This window comes from Theobroma cacao, chromosome 6, assembly GCF_053813885.1.
Source record: "Theobroma cacao isolate CCN51 chromosome 6, ASM5381388v1, whole genome shotgun sequence".
Lineage (NCBI taxonomy): Eukaryota > Viridiplantae > Streptophyta > Magnoliopsida > Malvales > Malvaceae > Theobroma > Theobroma cacao.
The window spans coordinates 30,996,917-31,012,089 of NC_142644.1; the positions used below are offsets into that span (position 1 = coordinate 30,996,917).

Here is a 15,173-nt window from a genome sequence, read left to right on the forward strand (position 1 = left end):
CTTACCTCTTTTAAGTTTTGATCGAAATATAGAGGTTAATTAGTTTTTCAAATGGATATTTGTTTCAAAAGTGCAAACACCGTGTACAAAAATTATTAAAAAATTAAAATATTTTTTATTAATTTAAAAAATTATTATTATATATTTAAAAAGAATTAAAAAAAAATGGAGCTCATTGGTGCTTGCCAAAAGAGGGGAGATCGGTGCTCTCCAAAAGAGGGGAGATCGATGCTCCCAATGGAGGGGAGCATTGGTGCTTCTTTAGGGAGCCCCAAATTGGGCTCTGTTATTTCATCGGGAAGTTAGCTTTGCATATAATCATCAAGCTTACACTTTAGGGCAAAGAAGGATGAAATTTGTTGAACAAGTTCTTGAAGCAGTTTGAATATCAAATATGGCTTTCGTTAAATCAAAAAGGATTTTGTTTGCCTTAGAGGTATGTGCTCTTAAATGATACTACAGTTTTATACAATTATTATCCCTTTGTTATTAATTTAGTGCATTTTTTTTCCAATTTGTAAGAGTGGGATCGACTAGTATAACAAGTATGAAGAGCAAAACCTGACGTGCTCTTTGAGTCATCAACATTGCCAACTCAATCACTATCACTGAAACTAGTTAGTTTTATGTCATCTACATGTTTGAAATATAGACCAAAGTCCAAAGTCCCCTTTAGGTATCTCAAAATTCTTTTTGCTGCTACAAGGTGCATAGTAGTAGGATTTTGCGTAAACCTGGATAGAAAACTCACAGAAAACATGATGTTTGGTCTGGAACCATAGATATATAGTAAACTACCTATCAAACTTTTGTAAGAAGAAGGATCAGATACTTTTTGGGAGTCAATTGTCGCAAAATTTTCATTGACCACCGTAGGAAAGTCTACGGGCTTGCATTGACTCATATTAAACTTAAGTACTTCAACAACATACCCTTTATGAGATAAGAAAACACCATTAGCATTCTGATCAAGCTGAAACCCTAGAAAATACTTCATTTCTCTCAGATCAGACATCTCAAACTTTGTCTTTATTTCAGCTTTGAATCTGTTCAAAATTCTCTATTAGAACCTGTTACAAACAGGTCATCGACATAAAGGGAAACAATGACTTTTACTTGGTCATTGACCTTGTAGACATACAATGTGGGCTCATTTGGACTTCTCATAAGCCTTTTGTTGCTTAAATATGAATCAATCCTGTTGTACCAGGCTCTGAGAGCCTGCTTGAGTCCATATAGGACCTTGTGTAACTTATAAACCTTGTTGTGCTTACTTTTAACCTTATAACCTTCAGGTTGGTCTACATATATATTTTCTTGTAGAAAACCTTTTAGAAAAGCTGATTTAATGTCCAAATTCAGAATTGGCCAACCAGAACTTATAGCTAAGTCAATTAACAATTTGATTGTCTCAAACCTTGCAACTGGTGCAAAGGTTTCACCAAAATCCAAACCAGGTAGTTGAAAGTATCTTTTCACGACCAACATAGATTTATACTTCCTGACAGAACTGTCACAGCCCAATTTTCGAGTCATGACTGACGCAAGGGACCAATGGGCTCAGCCCACCAAGCCCAAGCAAGCCTACTTATATGATCTTATACGTTAATCCATATTCCTTTAGAATTCGAAATTCATAATGCTCAATTACAATTCCTTTGAAAACAACTCATAAAGCCCAGTCATATATTTATAATGGCATCATCAACCATTATATACATACATATAATTTGACAAGTGAATCTCAACATTTCACAACAAATACTCACATACACGTAATTAGGACTTGACTATCAACGGAGTGACTCTGAGCATGGTTGCTAACATTTAATGTCATGGTAAACCTACCGAGCAATGGATCGGGAGGAGCACCTCGTCCTAGGATCCAATCACCTTTGACTTTGAAACACCTAAAATATGAAGTTTAAAAATGTGAGTACAAACTCAGTGAGTGAGCAAGGAAGGGAACAAGCAACGTTAAGGAAGGTTTAGAAATCATAATACACATATTTGAAAACAATGCAATTTAGTTTAACTCTTATCAAAACCCCTCATGTAAACCCCAAATGAGTAAATCACTTGATAAAAAGGGTCCATGCTCAACAAAGGATTTGAAGAGTGAAAACTTTAATAGCATTCGTGCAATTCAAGTCAAGTAAACGACAGGTCCTCACTGCAGCGAAAAGGTATTCTCACTGCAGCGAGATTTTAACCAGCATTACCCCTCCAAATCTGAGAGTTTCTCGCTGTAGCGAGAATGAATCTCGCTGCAACAAGAAACAGAACGCCATGAAAAAGTTTCTTTCTTTCAAGAAAAAACCATCCTACTAAAATGACAAAAAAATCAACATGAAACGCATAATAATTCTCAAAGTTTAACATGCAAGATTCACATGTGCAATACCATATATCATACTCATGAACTTTCTATAACACACACACACACATATATATATATATATTCATCACCATACACACCCTCCCATCATCATCAGCTCATATGCACTCCCATTAGCACATGGCTGGGTCAGCATCGACTTATGTGCACTCTTACTCGCACATAGTCGAGTCAGTATCGGCTTATGCGCACTCCCCATCGCACATAGCCAGGTCAGCATCGGCTTATGCACACTCCTACTCGCATATAGCCGGGTCAATATCATTACACAATATTATTCGTATACACACACACACACATATATATGTATATATCAACACAGTATATGAGCATATAAGTCTGTTCTATTACACATTTCACATTTTCACAACATCAAAATATTTTATCAAAGGCTTGTTCCCAAGGCACATATTTTTAAATACAAGTTAGAATAAATCATTCAATGTTTCATACTAATACAATTATGTCTCCCAAAACGATTTTGAAATGCAAGTTCACTCACCTTACGATAGCTGGATATTACATCGCTATTTGATCGGAGGTGTCTGATATTATTTTCACTGGCCGATCGCTCGATGTTTACTTCGGCACGACACCACAGTACTTTAACCTTATCTTTGCACTTCCTAACAATAATACGAACTCAATATATTGAATTATATACGTATACGGGCAGCACTTTAATAAATTAATCCTTCCTCAAATTTATATTTTTCATTCTATCATGAAACCATCTTCAATTAACTCACATCTTAATACACTTTTTACTAACATTACTTATATCCATTGCTTACGTAATTCCTTAAATTATATCATCGGTAACTTAATTATGATGTCACGTGTCTACTTCAACCTTTCTAAATAATTTTCACTCAAATCCATCTTATATTTCCACACATAATTCACATATATGGTAGCAACAATCATTCTCACTTTCACTCAATTATTTCCTAGTTTACACGCATCGTTATCTATCTAACTTTCAATATTTTGTTTCTCAATCCATCTACAATATTCCTTTTTCATTTCTTTCAAACAACATGCCATACAATCTTAATAATTTTCAACTAGCTTAGGCAAATAGATCCTTTCAACAACCGTAATTTCTCACAATATTCAACTAACCGTAAGCTTTAAAACATAGTGTTAAGCTTACCGTTTTCCTTTTCCACTTTGAGTCCTTCATGTACCCATGGGTTTATTAGCTTACATGTTACCAATTTTTCTCCAATCAAGTCACTCTTTGCTGCCACAAGATATTTCTCTAAGTCGCTAACTCATTTTCAAAGACTACTCAAGCCAAAAACAAGAATTTTTACTGTTCCTTGCTTGAATCACCAAAACCAAGCTTTTTCTTCCTTTCTCTCTTTTTCTTTCTCCTCCTCCTAGGGTTTAGATGTTCTGAAAATTAAGGTTAAAGGTTGTAAATTTAGTGCTCAAGAAGTTTGGAGAAGAAAGGAAAAGAAAACATGGAAAGGAAAGTGAAGAAAACTTGATTTCATGGTGGATAAAGAGAAAATGGCGTGGAGCATGGAGGAGAAGAGGAAAAAAAATCTTGCTGGAGGAGATAAGAATTGTTTTGGGCTAAAAAAAATTAGAGTTAAAGCTTCCTTTGGAAGCTTTGATCAAACTTCACGTAAAATTACTGTTTTGCTCTTTTTTGTTTCTTTCCATTTTAATTTAGTCCTTCCAACAATCATTTAACTCCAACTTCCTTCCATTATATTCTTCTACACATGCACAAACAAAAATTTCCTCTTGTCTTCTCTTGTCTTCTTGGCACCCAAAATACCTTATTATGCCTCAATTGACTTCCGAATCACTCTTTATCTCACAAATTCTTCTTCGAGAAAAATATTATTATTTTATTATTATTTTCTCGTGTGCGAAATATTTTATCCTAAACTATTCTTTTTATCCTTCATCATTTTTTTAGTATTATAATTAACCTCAATTGGCATCCGATAAGCTTTATTGGTCACCATATCAAAGTACGGGGTAATATAAGAACCAACCTAGCTTTAGTCTTGCAACTTGATTCAAGCTCAACTTGTGCCTTGAACTTCTTAAATAATGAGAAAACTTTTGACTTGAACTTAATGAAAAAAATCCATGTCATTCTAAAGTAATCATAAATGAATAAAACAAAATATTTGCTGACTTTTAGTGATTCAACACTCATTGGACCACGCACATCTGAATGTACCAATTCAAGCTTTTCCATAACTCTCTTGGAGCTTTTCAAAGGGAATGACATCCTGGTTTGCTTTCCTAATTGGCAAACTTCATAGGTATCAGTGTGTTCATGTATGGAGAGCATTTCTATCACTAAATTATCAGATTTCAGAAACTTCATTGTAGAATAGTTGCAATGCCCAAATCTCCTATGCCATAGCTAAGACAAATCATTACCATCATTCTTAACAACATTTAGACTCATGTGATGCCAAGCTAGAGGGAAACATCTATTTCTCATCTTGACAAACATTAATACATTGCCTGAAGGCTCAATGATAGTGCATTCTTTGTTTTTAAACATCAAGATATAGTCATTATCAATCATTTGACAACACTAAGTAAGTTTTGACATACTTGAGGCACTAGAAAGACATTTGAAACATACCTGGTTCCATTAGATGTTGAAACAGCAACTGTTCATCTACCAATGGCCTCCAAAAACTCTCCATTCCCAATTTCTATCCTTGCACATTGATTTTGATCAATTGTGGTGAACAAGGATGCATTAGGTGATATGTGGCTTGAACGAGCATTATCAATTAACTAGGTTTTATATGACTTTCCCATTTTGGCCCCGATGCCATAAACAACAATTTTTTTGTTATCTTAGCTTCCTCTAATCCTTTAGCTAACTGGTTTTGTTGAGTATCCTTATTTTTGCATACTTTTTTTACATGACCTAATTGGTTACGGCTTCTACATTTAATATTAGGTCTAAACTAACAATATTTCTCATAGGGGTTAGTTTTTTTGCAGTATGGGCATGCTATAAATTCACTTTTCTTACCTTGTTATCTTTGACTTGGAGCTGCTTTTCTTTCTATGTTCTTTTAGTCACCTTGAAACCTTTTGTTTGTATTTTCATGCAAGGTGGTTTGTCTCGAAAGTTATGTAAAAATTTAGGTACACCCTTAAAAGAAACATACTTTGAACCTAAATATCTGTAATACAATTGGTTTTATATGTATATATGTGTTGGCATATGCAGGATCCTGCTCAAAATTTACTTTTAGATTGGAGCTAAAGATGGTGAATGCTGCACCAACCTTATCTCCCGTTATTATATTTGGTTTTCTTGGAGCTGTAGCGTTAAAAACATATTTTGGTGGCAAGGTTTGTGCAATTTCTATTTTTGGGTAGTCTTATGATTATTACTTGTTATGAATCCAAATACATTATTTGAATTGATTTTAAAATAAGACTAGCCTTTGTAGACCAAGAAAAAGCAGACCGAGCAAACCAAGAAAGCGGAGAAGTAGTTGATGAGAGACAAACATTTTCATTACTTTCTTTGCCATTACTTTCTATACCTTTTTACAATAGTTGATTGATTTGAGGGATGAACTAAAAGCTTATAGTTGATACTTTTTTACAGTTGTTTTGTTGATTTGAGGGTATTTTTTTACAGGTGATTGATTTGAGGGATGAACTAAAAGCTTATAGTTGATTTATTGATTTGAGAGATGAACTAAAAGCTTACAGTTGATAGTTTGAGGGATAAACTAAAAGGGCATTTTTAAACATTTGTTCGCATTTTATTCAATCCACACTTCCAGTCTCCCCTTGAACTCTGTAAATGCCCAATTCTGGAAAACTATTTATATAAGAAAGTGAAAGTAACTTAGAACAAGTGGCAGGGTTCATGAGTTTTCTTCACATTTTGGATGTTCTAGAAAGCTTGGTTTGGTGGCTCAGATATAAAGATAGTTAAGATAGCTTCTTCTTAATCTTTCCTTAAAGTACATGTGGTTTACTCCTTGATCTTTCCTTGTTTCTTAAGAACACAAGTGGCGCACTATCAAGTGCCACTACTCCATTTTGCAAAACTTACACCCTCTACCAAACTACACGATCATTCTTTTAATATCTCTTAAACCATTTTAACCATTTTACTCTTCCGTGACAAGTACGTTATCTGATGATTGAATGTGCTCTTCTAATTACTCCTAAGAAAGTGCTCTTGTTCAGTATAAATATGAGGGCTTTGAAAATTGGAAGGCAATGAGAAATCCTTAAGCATCCAGCAGAGATTACCCTGAAAGTTCTCTCTAGACTCCTCTAAACGGTCTTTCTATTCAACCTTTCCCATTCGTAGTAATCTGTCGCTTCTTCCACATTTTCTCATCATTCACCACCTTCTACCTAAAGCACTTACGCTTCAAAGGGCTGCTCCAGTCTTCCTCTCCTACCACTCAAAGTATTTACACTTCAAAGACTGCTATAATCTTTCTCTTTACTGCTCGATTCACTCATTGCAACAAGTCCTTTTTGCCTAACTAAAAGAACTCTCTACAAACTTTAATTCGATTTATAGGAATTTTAAAAAATTCCACTCTTCTAGTAGGATAAGAACACTACAATAGAAGGCAAACACTAGATTTATAACATTAGTATAAGCCAAATGGGCACATATGCTAGAGATGGACTCCCAACGGGATTTGTTTGTAAAAATCTTTTCAAACAGATCCTCCTATCTTGTTTATGTATATTTAGATTATGAGCTCCTTCACCTACAGTTTTGTTTCAATTTGAATTCTATCCCATTTAATGTTTTTTCAAATCAGAATTTTTAAATTTAATTATGTATATTTAAATTTAGACGTAAATTATATTAAATTAAGATAAGGACTCTTACATTTTTTTATTTTTATTTTTATTTCTATTTCATTCTGCTTGACGCTTTGAAACAAACACGAGAGAAGAGAGGCTGAGAAAGACGATACTTCTCTTTAATGGCGCTTTTGGAGCGACTAGCAAGAACTGCTCGGTCATGGCGGAGGATAGCCTCTCTTAAAACCCTAACCCCTTCACGTGCTCCATCACGTGACGTACCTCCTCACTACTACCGCAAGTTTCTCTCTGTCTGTCTTAATTTGAAAGAACATTGTTCTGATCGCATTATGAAAGTACAAAGTTGAAGATTTGAAATTGCTTTGGCTTTACTTTGCTATTTTTATTTTTACTTTTGTGAAAATTCATATGTAGTTAGGAACAGAGGAAAACCACCTCTGTGGAGTTTAGTGTAAAACAGGGCAAAATCTTCTTACAGAGTTCACTCCTATAGTCGCTAAACCGAACCAAACCTATCCCCTGTACATCAAAATCACAGGACTGCACATCAACACTCTCCTATACACATGAAATCCCAACCAACTGGTAATAACCCAGAAAATCCCAGCCCACAACCTGTACAAGGCATAAAAAGATCCACCAACCAGCTGGTACAAAAGAAAAACAAAAAGTTCCACCCCTTAACCTGCATATACAACCAGAAGCCATCATCAACTGTGCTGTTTGGAGATAGATTTTGTCTTTGTTCATATGATTGCTGCTTTTTTTTTTAATTTATATGCTGGTTGAGCGGTGGTTTATTTAAGGTTTAAGGATTCTTGCTGATGCTTAGATCAGGTTTCCTAGAAACTTTCTAACAAGGGGAATGGGAGATAGAGTGCTTATGTCCTGTTGGGGTGCATTTTCTTATAAGGATTCTTATTATTCGCTGTATAGTTTTACAAGGTTTGCTTGGAGCTGGAGCTGGTTGGCATGTAACTGGAGTGCTGCTAGGAACAACTTATGATGATGATGAGGTATGTGCAATTTCTATTTCTGGGCAGTAGATGTTGATGTCTCTCTGCATTTCTATTTTTATCCTTTATTATCTGCCTACTTTGCGCCCTGACCTATGCTCTGCATTACTCAATGTTAATTCTAACTTGTCAAGCCACCTTCCCTCTCAAAGTGTTTGCCATAAGCTTATACTTGTTATGATTTTTGAGCTGCATTATAAGCTCTGACAAAGCGGTTGGTCTATTGTTGTATGAATGAGATTGCATTGCATTATTCTTTTTATGTTTCACCATGAACCTTTCAAAGATCCAGATATGGACTTTAAAAACCTTTCAAACCTTTCACCTGCAGTGCCTTAGATGTTACTCCCATTTGATGACTGTTGCTTCTCAACATTTTCTCCTCTTAGACTTGCATCAGCTGTTCACCATGATTCAAGACTTGATCACATACACAAGGACCACTGCTAACTTGAAACTTTGGCTTTGGCACATGTCATTAACTTGTTATCAAGATTGCTCTTGATTTAATCTTATAATTGCCTCTTAATTTTTTCATATAGAACTTTGCTTAATATATTACACTCGTTAACAGGAGTCTCAAAAGCTTGCCCTTTCTGAGTCTACTGGTTTGGATCGGAAGCAAATAAACATCTGGTTCATCAATCAAAGAAAAAGGCACTGGAAGCCATCTGAAGATATGCAGTTTGTGGTAATCGATGCCACCTATCCACACTACTATATGGACAATGTTTTGAGCAATCCCTTCCCCACGGAACGCTCTCCCCACATTTCTCTAAAAACAGAACCATGGATTCACCGCCGCCGCCCAGACAAGCTTGAAGGCCAACTGCATTTGATATGCAAACTGTCATAACTCATAATTAATTTGATGGAGTATTTTTATGCCATATTATCATATGCATACCTCCTGTATGCACCTTGGGGCTATTTATTCTCCCCATGTATAAGTTCCAGACTGTTGAAAGTATATAATAGTGTATCTCTTTTCATATAGTTTGGTTAAATACTTTTGGGATGAGAGATTATTTTTGGAAGGGTAAATTGCGTCTGGATCAGAAGCAAACTGTTACATTAAGCATATGATGAAATGATTAAAGGGTGTACTCCTTGATTTTTGTTATCTTATTTTCACCTGTTTAATCCGTTTCTAGGTGATGAACATGAGTGATACTATGTTACTTCTGAGATCTTTGTTTATTTGGGTTATTATTATTAGACAAGCTAAGCCTAATAACGACCCTGGATTGGAAAGCCCATGAGCTCAATGCCGACACATATTTAACGGCCCATTTGGAGCCCATTCTTTGTCATATATATATAAATATAAATAAAGACGGGGAAGCGAAAAGTGAAAAGCACTTCCCCTGTTTTTCGCCGATGCTTTCTCGACAAATTTTACCACTGAGTCAGTCAGCCGTCATTTCTCCAAGACACTGTTTTTGTTCTTAGGAGGAGGAAGCTTTAAAAGGTCGTACTTCTGTTCGTCTCTTTCTTTGTTTTGTTTCATGCTATCCTGTAACATTAAGAAGATATTTCTGATGCTGCTTTGATCTGGGTTTTATCTGTTTTAACTATTTGTTACAGAAATAAGGACTATTTGATGATTTGGGTATTGATATTTCAATGGTTTTGAGCTCTTTTTTGTCCAGAAGAACAAGTCTTTTCAGCCGGGGTTTGCATGTAGGTAAGCAATTCTCTTGCCCAAGTAGTGAAGACATTGTCTTCAGAGCAATCTGTGTTAACTTAAGACATAGGAGATGGAAATTCTTGGAGCAAGTGTCCCCAAGTCTTACAGATGCATTGGTGAGTCGTGTCGTTCGCGAGTTTCAGAACTCGCCTCAGTTAGCCTTGGAGTTTCACAATTGGGTTGGAGAGAAGAAAGGCTTTCCACACTCATTGGCATCCTGTTGTGCTCTAATTCATGTCTTGGTAAAGTCGAGGCGATTTGATGATGCAATAACTCTATTGGAGAATTTAATGCATGTAAATGGCATGACCCCATTGGAAGTTTTGGATGGTTTGGAGGACAGTTATGAATTGTGTGATTCCTTTCCAGCAGTCTTTGATACATTGGTTAGAGCTTGCACACAGTGTGGGGCTACTGAGGGTGCTTATGCAGTCGTTAAGAAGTTGAGAATGAAGGGTCGTTTTGTTACTATTCATGCTTGGAATAATTTCTTTAGTCATCTTTTGAAGTTAAATGAAATTGGTAGATTTTGGAATGTGTATAACGAAATGGTTTCTTACAGGTATATTGAGAATGTGAATACTTTTAACTTAGTTATATATGCTCTTTGTAAGGAATGTAGAATACTAGAAGCAATTTCTGCTTTTTATCGGATGTTGAAGAGTGGGATTTGGCCTAATGTTGTTACTTTCAACATGATAATAAATGGAGCTTGTAGGATGGGTGACATAGAGCTTGCCTTGAAGCTTGTCAGGAAGATGGGAGTAATGTCAGGAAACTCTGTTTCACTGAATTTGGTAACTTACAATTCTATCGTTAATGGGTTTTGTAAAATAGGAAAATTTTCATTTGTGGAAGAAGTTTGTAATGACATGGTTAAGGCAGGTTTTGAGCCTGATGTAAGGACCTATGGAACCTTAATAGATGGTCATGCACGAAAAGGTTGCTTAGAGGAGGCACTAAGATTGTGTGATGAAATGGCGGAAAGGGGCTTGATGCCTAATACTGTTGTTTATAACTCAATCCTCCATTGGTTTTACATGGAAGGTGATTTAGAGGGAGCTTCTTCGGTATTAGCTGACATGATTGACAAGAATGTATGCCCGGACAACGTCACCTACTCTACTATCATTGAGGGGCTTTGCAGACATGGATATGTGGTGCAAGCTTTTAATTTTCATCGGCAGGTTCTAGAAATGAATCTGATTGAAGACACATTCTCACATAATATTCTTATCAATTGCCTTTGTAAAAGTAATAATTTAGCAGGAGCCATGCAACTTGTAGGTAGCATGTTTATCCATGGTTTAATTCCCGACTTGGTCACATATGGTGCTTTAATTGATAGATACTGCAAGGAAGGGCAGATAGAAAGTGCTGTTCAGATTTATGACGAAATGGCAAGGTTGGAGGAAGGACCCAACATGGTGATCTATAACTCTATTCTCAATGGATTGTGCAAGGAGATGTCAGTGGATGTTGCAAGACAGATGGTAGATTCATTACAGAGTATGGGTTTATCTGATGGCATAACATATAACACTCTCATAAATGGTTATTGTGGCTGTGGTAATATTGATGAGGCATTTGCTTTGTTCTTGGAGATGAGAAAGGTAGGGGGGTTAGTGAACAGAGTAACTTACAACACTTTGATAAATTTTCTTTGCAAGTTTGGGTGCATTCAACAAGCAAAAGAACTAATGAAGAGAATGCTTCTACACGGCCTGGTTCCTGATGTTATAACATATACAATGCTCATTACCTGTTCTGCTAAGAATTGTAGTCCAGATGAAGTGATTGAATTGCACGACTACATGGTGCTTAAAGGAGTGATTCCTGACAGACAGACATACCAGGCTATTGTTAGCCCCCTTCTTGCGGAAGAAAATGAGGAGAATAGAGTTTAGTTTTTATATTTTCTGATTCTCATGTTGGCTCAGTTGGCTTAACCTATTTTTCGTTCTTATACTTTACAGTCATCAGCTAATGAAGAATTGAGAACTTTTTCTTAATGAGAAATACATACTTGCAAGGTATATGATGTGGCGTGCATCCGTCTGGGTATGCTATTGTATGTATTATCATGCGAAGTTTCCTACTCAAGAACAAAGTTCTAGAACAAGATATGTCAGGATGGTTCTGTTTGTTCATATGTCGGATATGGATGCTAATATTATGATTAGACATGCATATGATTATGAATTGTATAGATCCTAAGAATTCAGGGGCCAGGATGGCTTAAATTCTTGAATTTTCCTTTTGATAGAATCCCCTCTCGCCATGTTACAGTTCAAGTCCAGGCTTTTGTTTTCTGTCCCATCTTCCCCTTCTCATACAACCCAAGAGCTCTAATAGGTTCAAAGAAAACGTAGACATTGAAAGTTACGGATCTGGGAACGCTGATCTGCAATGAACCCAATACAGGCATTCCAGTTCTGATGCAGATGTTGTGTCCTATTAAATTGAAGTCGATATTCTGCACAAATCTGGACCGATAATGTATTGCTGCCCCTTGATTGTTTGGCCTTGAAATTTCTTTATCTTGTTTGTTTCCCGTCTTATTGTTTGAGGTTACAGTACACTAGATGTTGCAATCTTTTCTATGGAAATATAGATAGAGATTTAGCTGATGAAAGCTGGATCTTTTGATCTTTTCTCCAAATTTTCTTAGAGGAAAACCTGTTGCTGCCTGAAGCCTCTGCCATTTACATTGAATCCTTATTGTACAAATTCGAATAACAAGATGGAATTTTTCATACTTGAGATTAACTAACTCAAACATAAACGATGGAAGCTGTAGTTCCTATATGGATGTTGAGCACAGCTAGCATGGCTGCTGTGGCCAGAATTACCTGCAGCTGACATGGAGACATCAAGAAGTAAATACTTCATGCGAATCGAGCATCTGAATTCATGGAGCCGTATATACCAGTCAGAGTTGGGGGACCCTATCAAGCTAATATCTAAAATACCCCCACTCAGAACTTGCCACATCAGATGGGGCTGTCCCACCAGGATGCAATGGTGGAAAAGGCAATGAATCAAATTCATGTCCCGAGCAATCTCCAACGGTCAAAATCCTTATCCCAAAACCTCATCCACTCCCTGCCTCTCCTTCCACTCATTCCCTCCATAGGCAGAAACCACTCTCCAACACACGAGAAAAGATAAGACTTGACAAAAACAGTTTGGTCTTGTACAAAACTAAACTACCCACACAGGAAAAAGCTCTTCCTCTTGCTCTGTTTTAGAGTAATTCTCTTTTTTGTAGAGCTCCAGAATCCACTGTCACCATGTCTTGCTCTAATCTGACAATGTGGGTATCCTCAAAACCATCTCTTTCTGACACCTCTTCACTCTCTTTCCGTTCTTTCATCAGCCCTTTTCAGCTTCCTTCTCAAAGTTCAGCTCCTAACCCTTCAAGATCCTCATCTGCAACCCAAATTCACTGTGGTCTCCGTGAACTTAGAGAACGTATTGATTCAGTAAAGAACACACAGAAGATCACTGAAGCCATGAAGCTTGTTGCTGCCGCTAAAGTCAGGAGGGCACAAGAAGCTGTTGTCAATGGCAGACCTTTCTCTGAGTCTCTGGTAGAAGTTCTCTACAACATTAATGAACAACTCCAAACTGAAGACATAGATGTTCCTCTCACAAAAGTTAGGCCTGTCAAAAAAGTTGCCTTGGTTGTTGTTACTGGTGATCGTGGTCTCTGTGGAGGTTTCAACAATAATATCATCAAGAAAGCTGAATCAAGAATTGCAGAATTGAAGGAGCTTGGACTTGATTATACTGTCATTAGTGTGGGGAAAAAGGGTAATACATATTTTCTACGTAGGCCTTATATTCCGGTGGATAGGTTTCTAGAGGGCACTTCACTCCCTACAGCTAAAGAAGCTCAGGCAATTGCAGACGATGTTTTTTCACTCTTTGTTAGTGAAGAAGTTGATAAAGTCGAGCTTTTGTATACCAAGTTCGTATCGTTGGTTAAGTCTGATCCTGTGATTCATACTTTGCTCCCACTCTCACCAAGGGGAGAGATCTGTGATATAAATGGTGTCTGTGTTGATGCTGCTGAGGATGAGTTCTTCAGATTGACAACCAAGGAAGGGAAACTGACAGTTGAGAGAGATGTTGTGAGGACCGAGACAGCGGATTTCTCTCCCATTTTGCAGTTTGAGCAGGATCCAGTTCAGATTCTTGATGCTTTGTTGCCTCTCTATCTCAACAGCCAGATTTTGAGGGCCTTGCAGGAGTCGTTAGCCAGTGAGCTTGCTGCTAGGATGAGTGCCATGAGCAATGCTACTGATAATGCCGTGGAATTGAGAAGGACCTTGTCTATTGTCTACAATAGGGAGCGTCAAGCGAAAATCACAGGAGAGATATTGGAGATTGTTGCTGGTGCCAATGCTTTAGTCTAATGAACTTAACGCTTCCTTCTTTCCCAACAATTGTGTTTCTTTGTAGGTATAAAAATTCATGAGTACTTCCTTATTCATTCCTATATGCTTGTGTAAGAACAAATCACGCAGATAAGATACTTTTTTGCATTGTAATTCTCAAATGCGTATAAAACTCTTTGCACAATGAGAACTGCAATGTGTTTTGGAATTGAAATAGAAGAGCATTCTACCCATCTTTCTATGTTAAATCTCCTTAATTTGCTTCCATTAAAATATTCTTAGTCCTGCTAGTGCTTGCTCATACTTCCCCCGGTGCTTGATTAAGTAAAGATTGGTGTATTAGCTAGTATCTGGTAAAATCATGGCTGCCAAAGAATGAATTTCACTTGCTTCTCTTGGCTATGATATATATATAGCAAGCAAACATATTGTTATATGCTTGGCTTAGTCAAAATGTCTTCCTGAAACAAAACTGACAGATGAATATTCAGGCTTCATCCTTCAGAACTGCTGGGAGGGCCACAGTCTTGTCTTAACAAACCCTTAAAAGCAGTCTTTTCAAAAAAGATTCATTTATTCTTTCTGATCTGTTACTTCGTTCAGTTAAAAGGATTTTATTGAAACCTGAAAGCAAGCAAACTATTTAAAATGCCTAAGAAAGAAGCATCATTATTGGACCCTTTATTTTCCTTCTGTGCTCTCCAAGCTCGACCAAATTTTCAAATCATTCAAATGCTGCCATTGGAGAATGTTGTGCTGATAAAAAAGCAGTGACAGCAGTACTCCCCCATGGCAGTGCATGCCTGAATGTTGAAAACTAGGCACTCTTTTCCTTTTCAAGAAACAATTGGCATGTT

At 36.8% G+C, this 15,173-nt stretch overlaps 2 protein-coding genes and 1 long non-coding RNA gene across 3 annotated transcripts; all 3 read left to right on the forward strand.

Moving 5' to 3' along the window:
* The first annotated feature begins 7,310 nt into the window (after positions 1-7,310).
* Positions 7,311-9,346, forward strand: LOC18597152 (uncharacterized). Its single transcript, XR_001928341.2, has 2 exons — positions 7,311-8,223; positions 8,798-9,346. It is a non-coding gene; the product is annotated as an uncharacterized LOC18597152 (long non-coding RNA).
* A 233-nt stretch (positions 9,347-9,579) lies between these two features.
* On the forward strand, positions 9,580-12,548 carry LOC108660448 (Pentatricopeptide repeat (PPR) superfamily protein). Its single transcript, XM_018123642.2, has 2 exons — positions 9,580-9,694; positions 9,811-12,548. Exon 2 carries the CDS (start codon positions 9,850-9,852, stop codon positions 11,818-11,820), a length of 1,971 nt encoding a protein of 656 aa, XP_017979131.2. The 5' UTR covers positions 9,580-9,694; positions 9,811-9,849; the 3' UTR covers positions 11,821-12,548.
* Positions 12,549-13,041: 493 nt separating this feature from the next.
* On the forward strand, positions 13,042-14,549 carry ATPC1 (ATPase, F1 complex, gamma subunit protein). The gene has a single exon (XM_007026021.3). The coding sequence runs from the start codon at positions 13,207-13,209 to the stop codon at positions 14,332-14,334; it is 1,128 nt and encodes a 375-aa protein (XP_007026083.1). The 5' UTR covers positions 13,042-13,206; the 3' UTR covers positions 14,335-14,549.
* Positions 14,550-15,173: the final 624 nt, after the last annotated feature.

Excerpts from the sequence above, each read along its gene's own strand:
- LOC108660448 (XM_018123642.2), top strand. The coding sequence starts at position 9,850 with ATGGTTTTGAGCTCTTTTTTGTCCAGAAGAACAAGTCTTTTCAGCCGG.
- ATPC1 (XM_007026021.3), top strand. The coding sequence starts at position 13,207 with ATGTCTTGCTCTAATCTGACAATGTGGGTATCCTCAAAACCATCTCTT.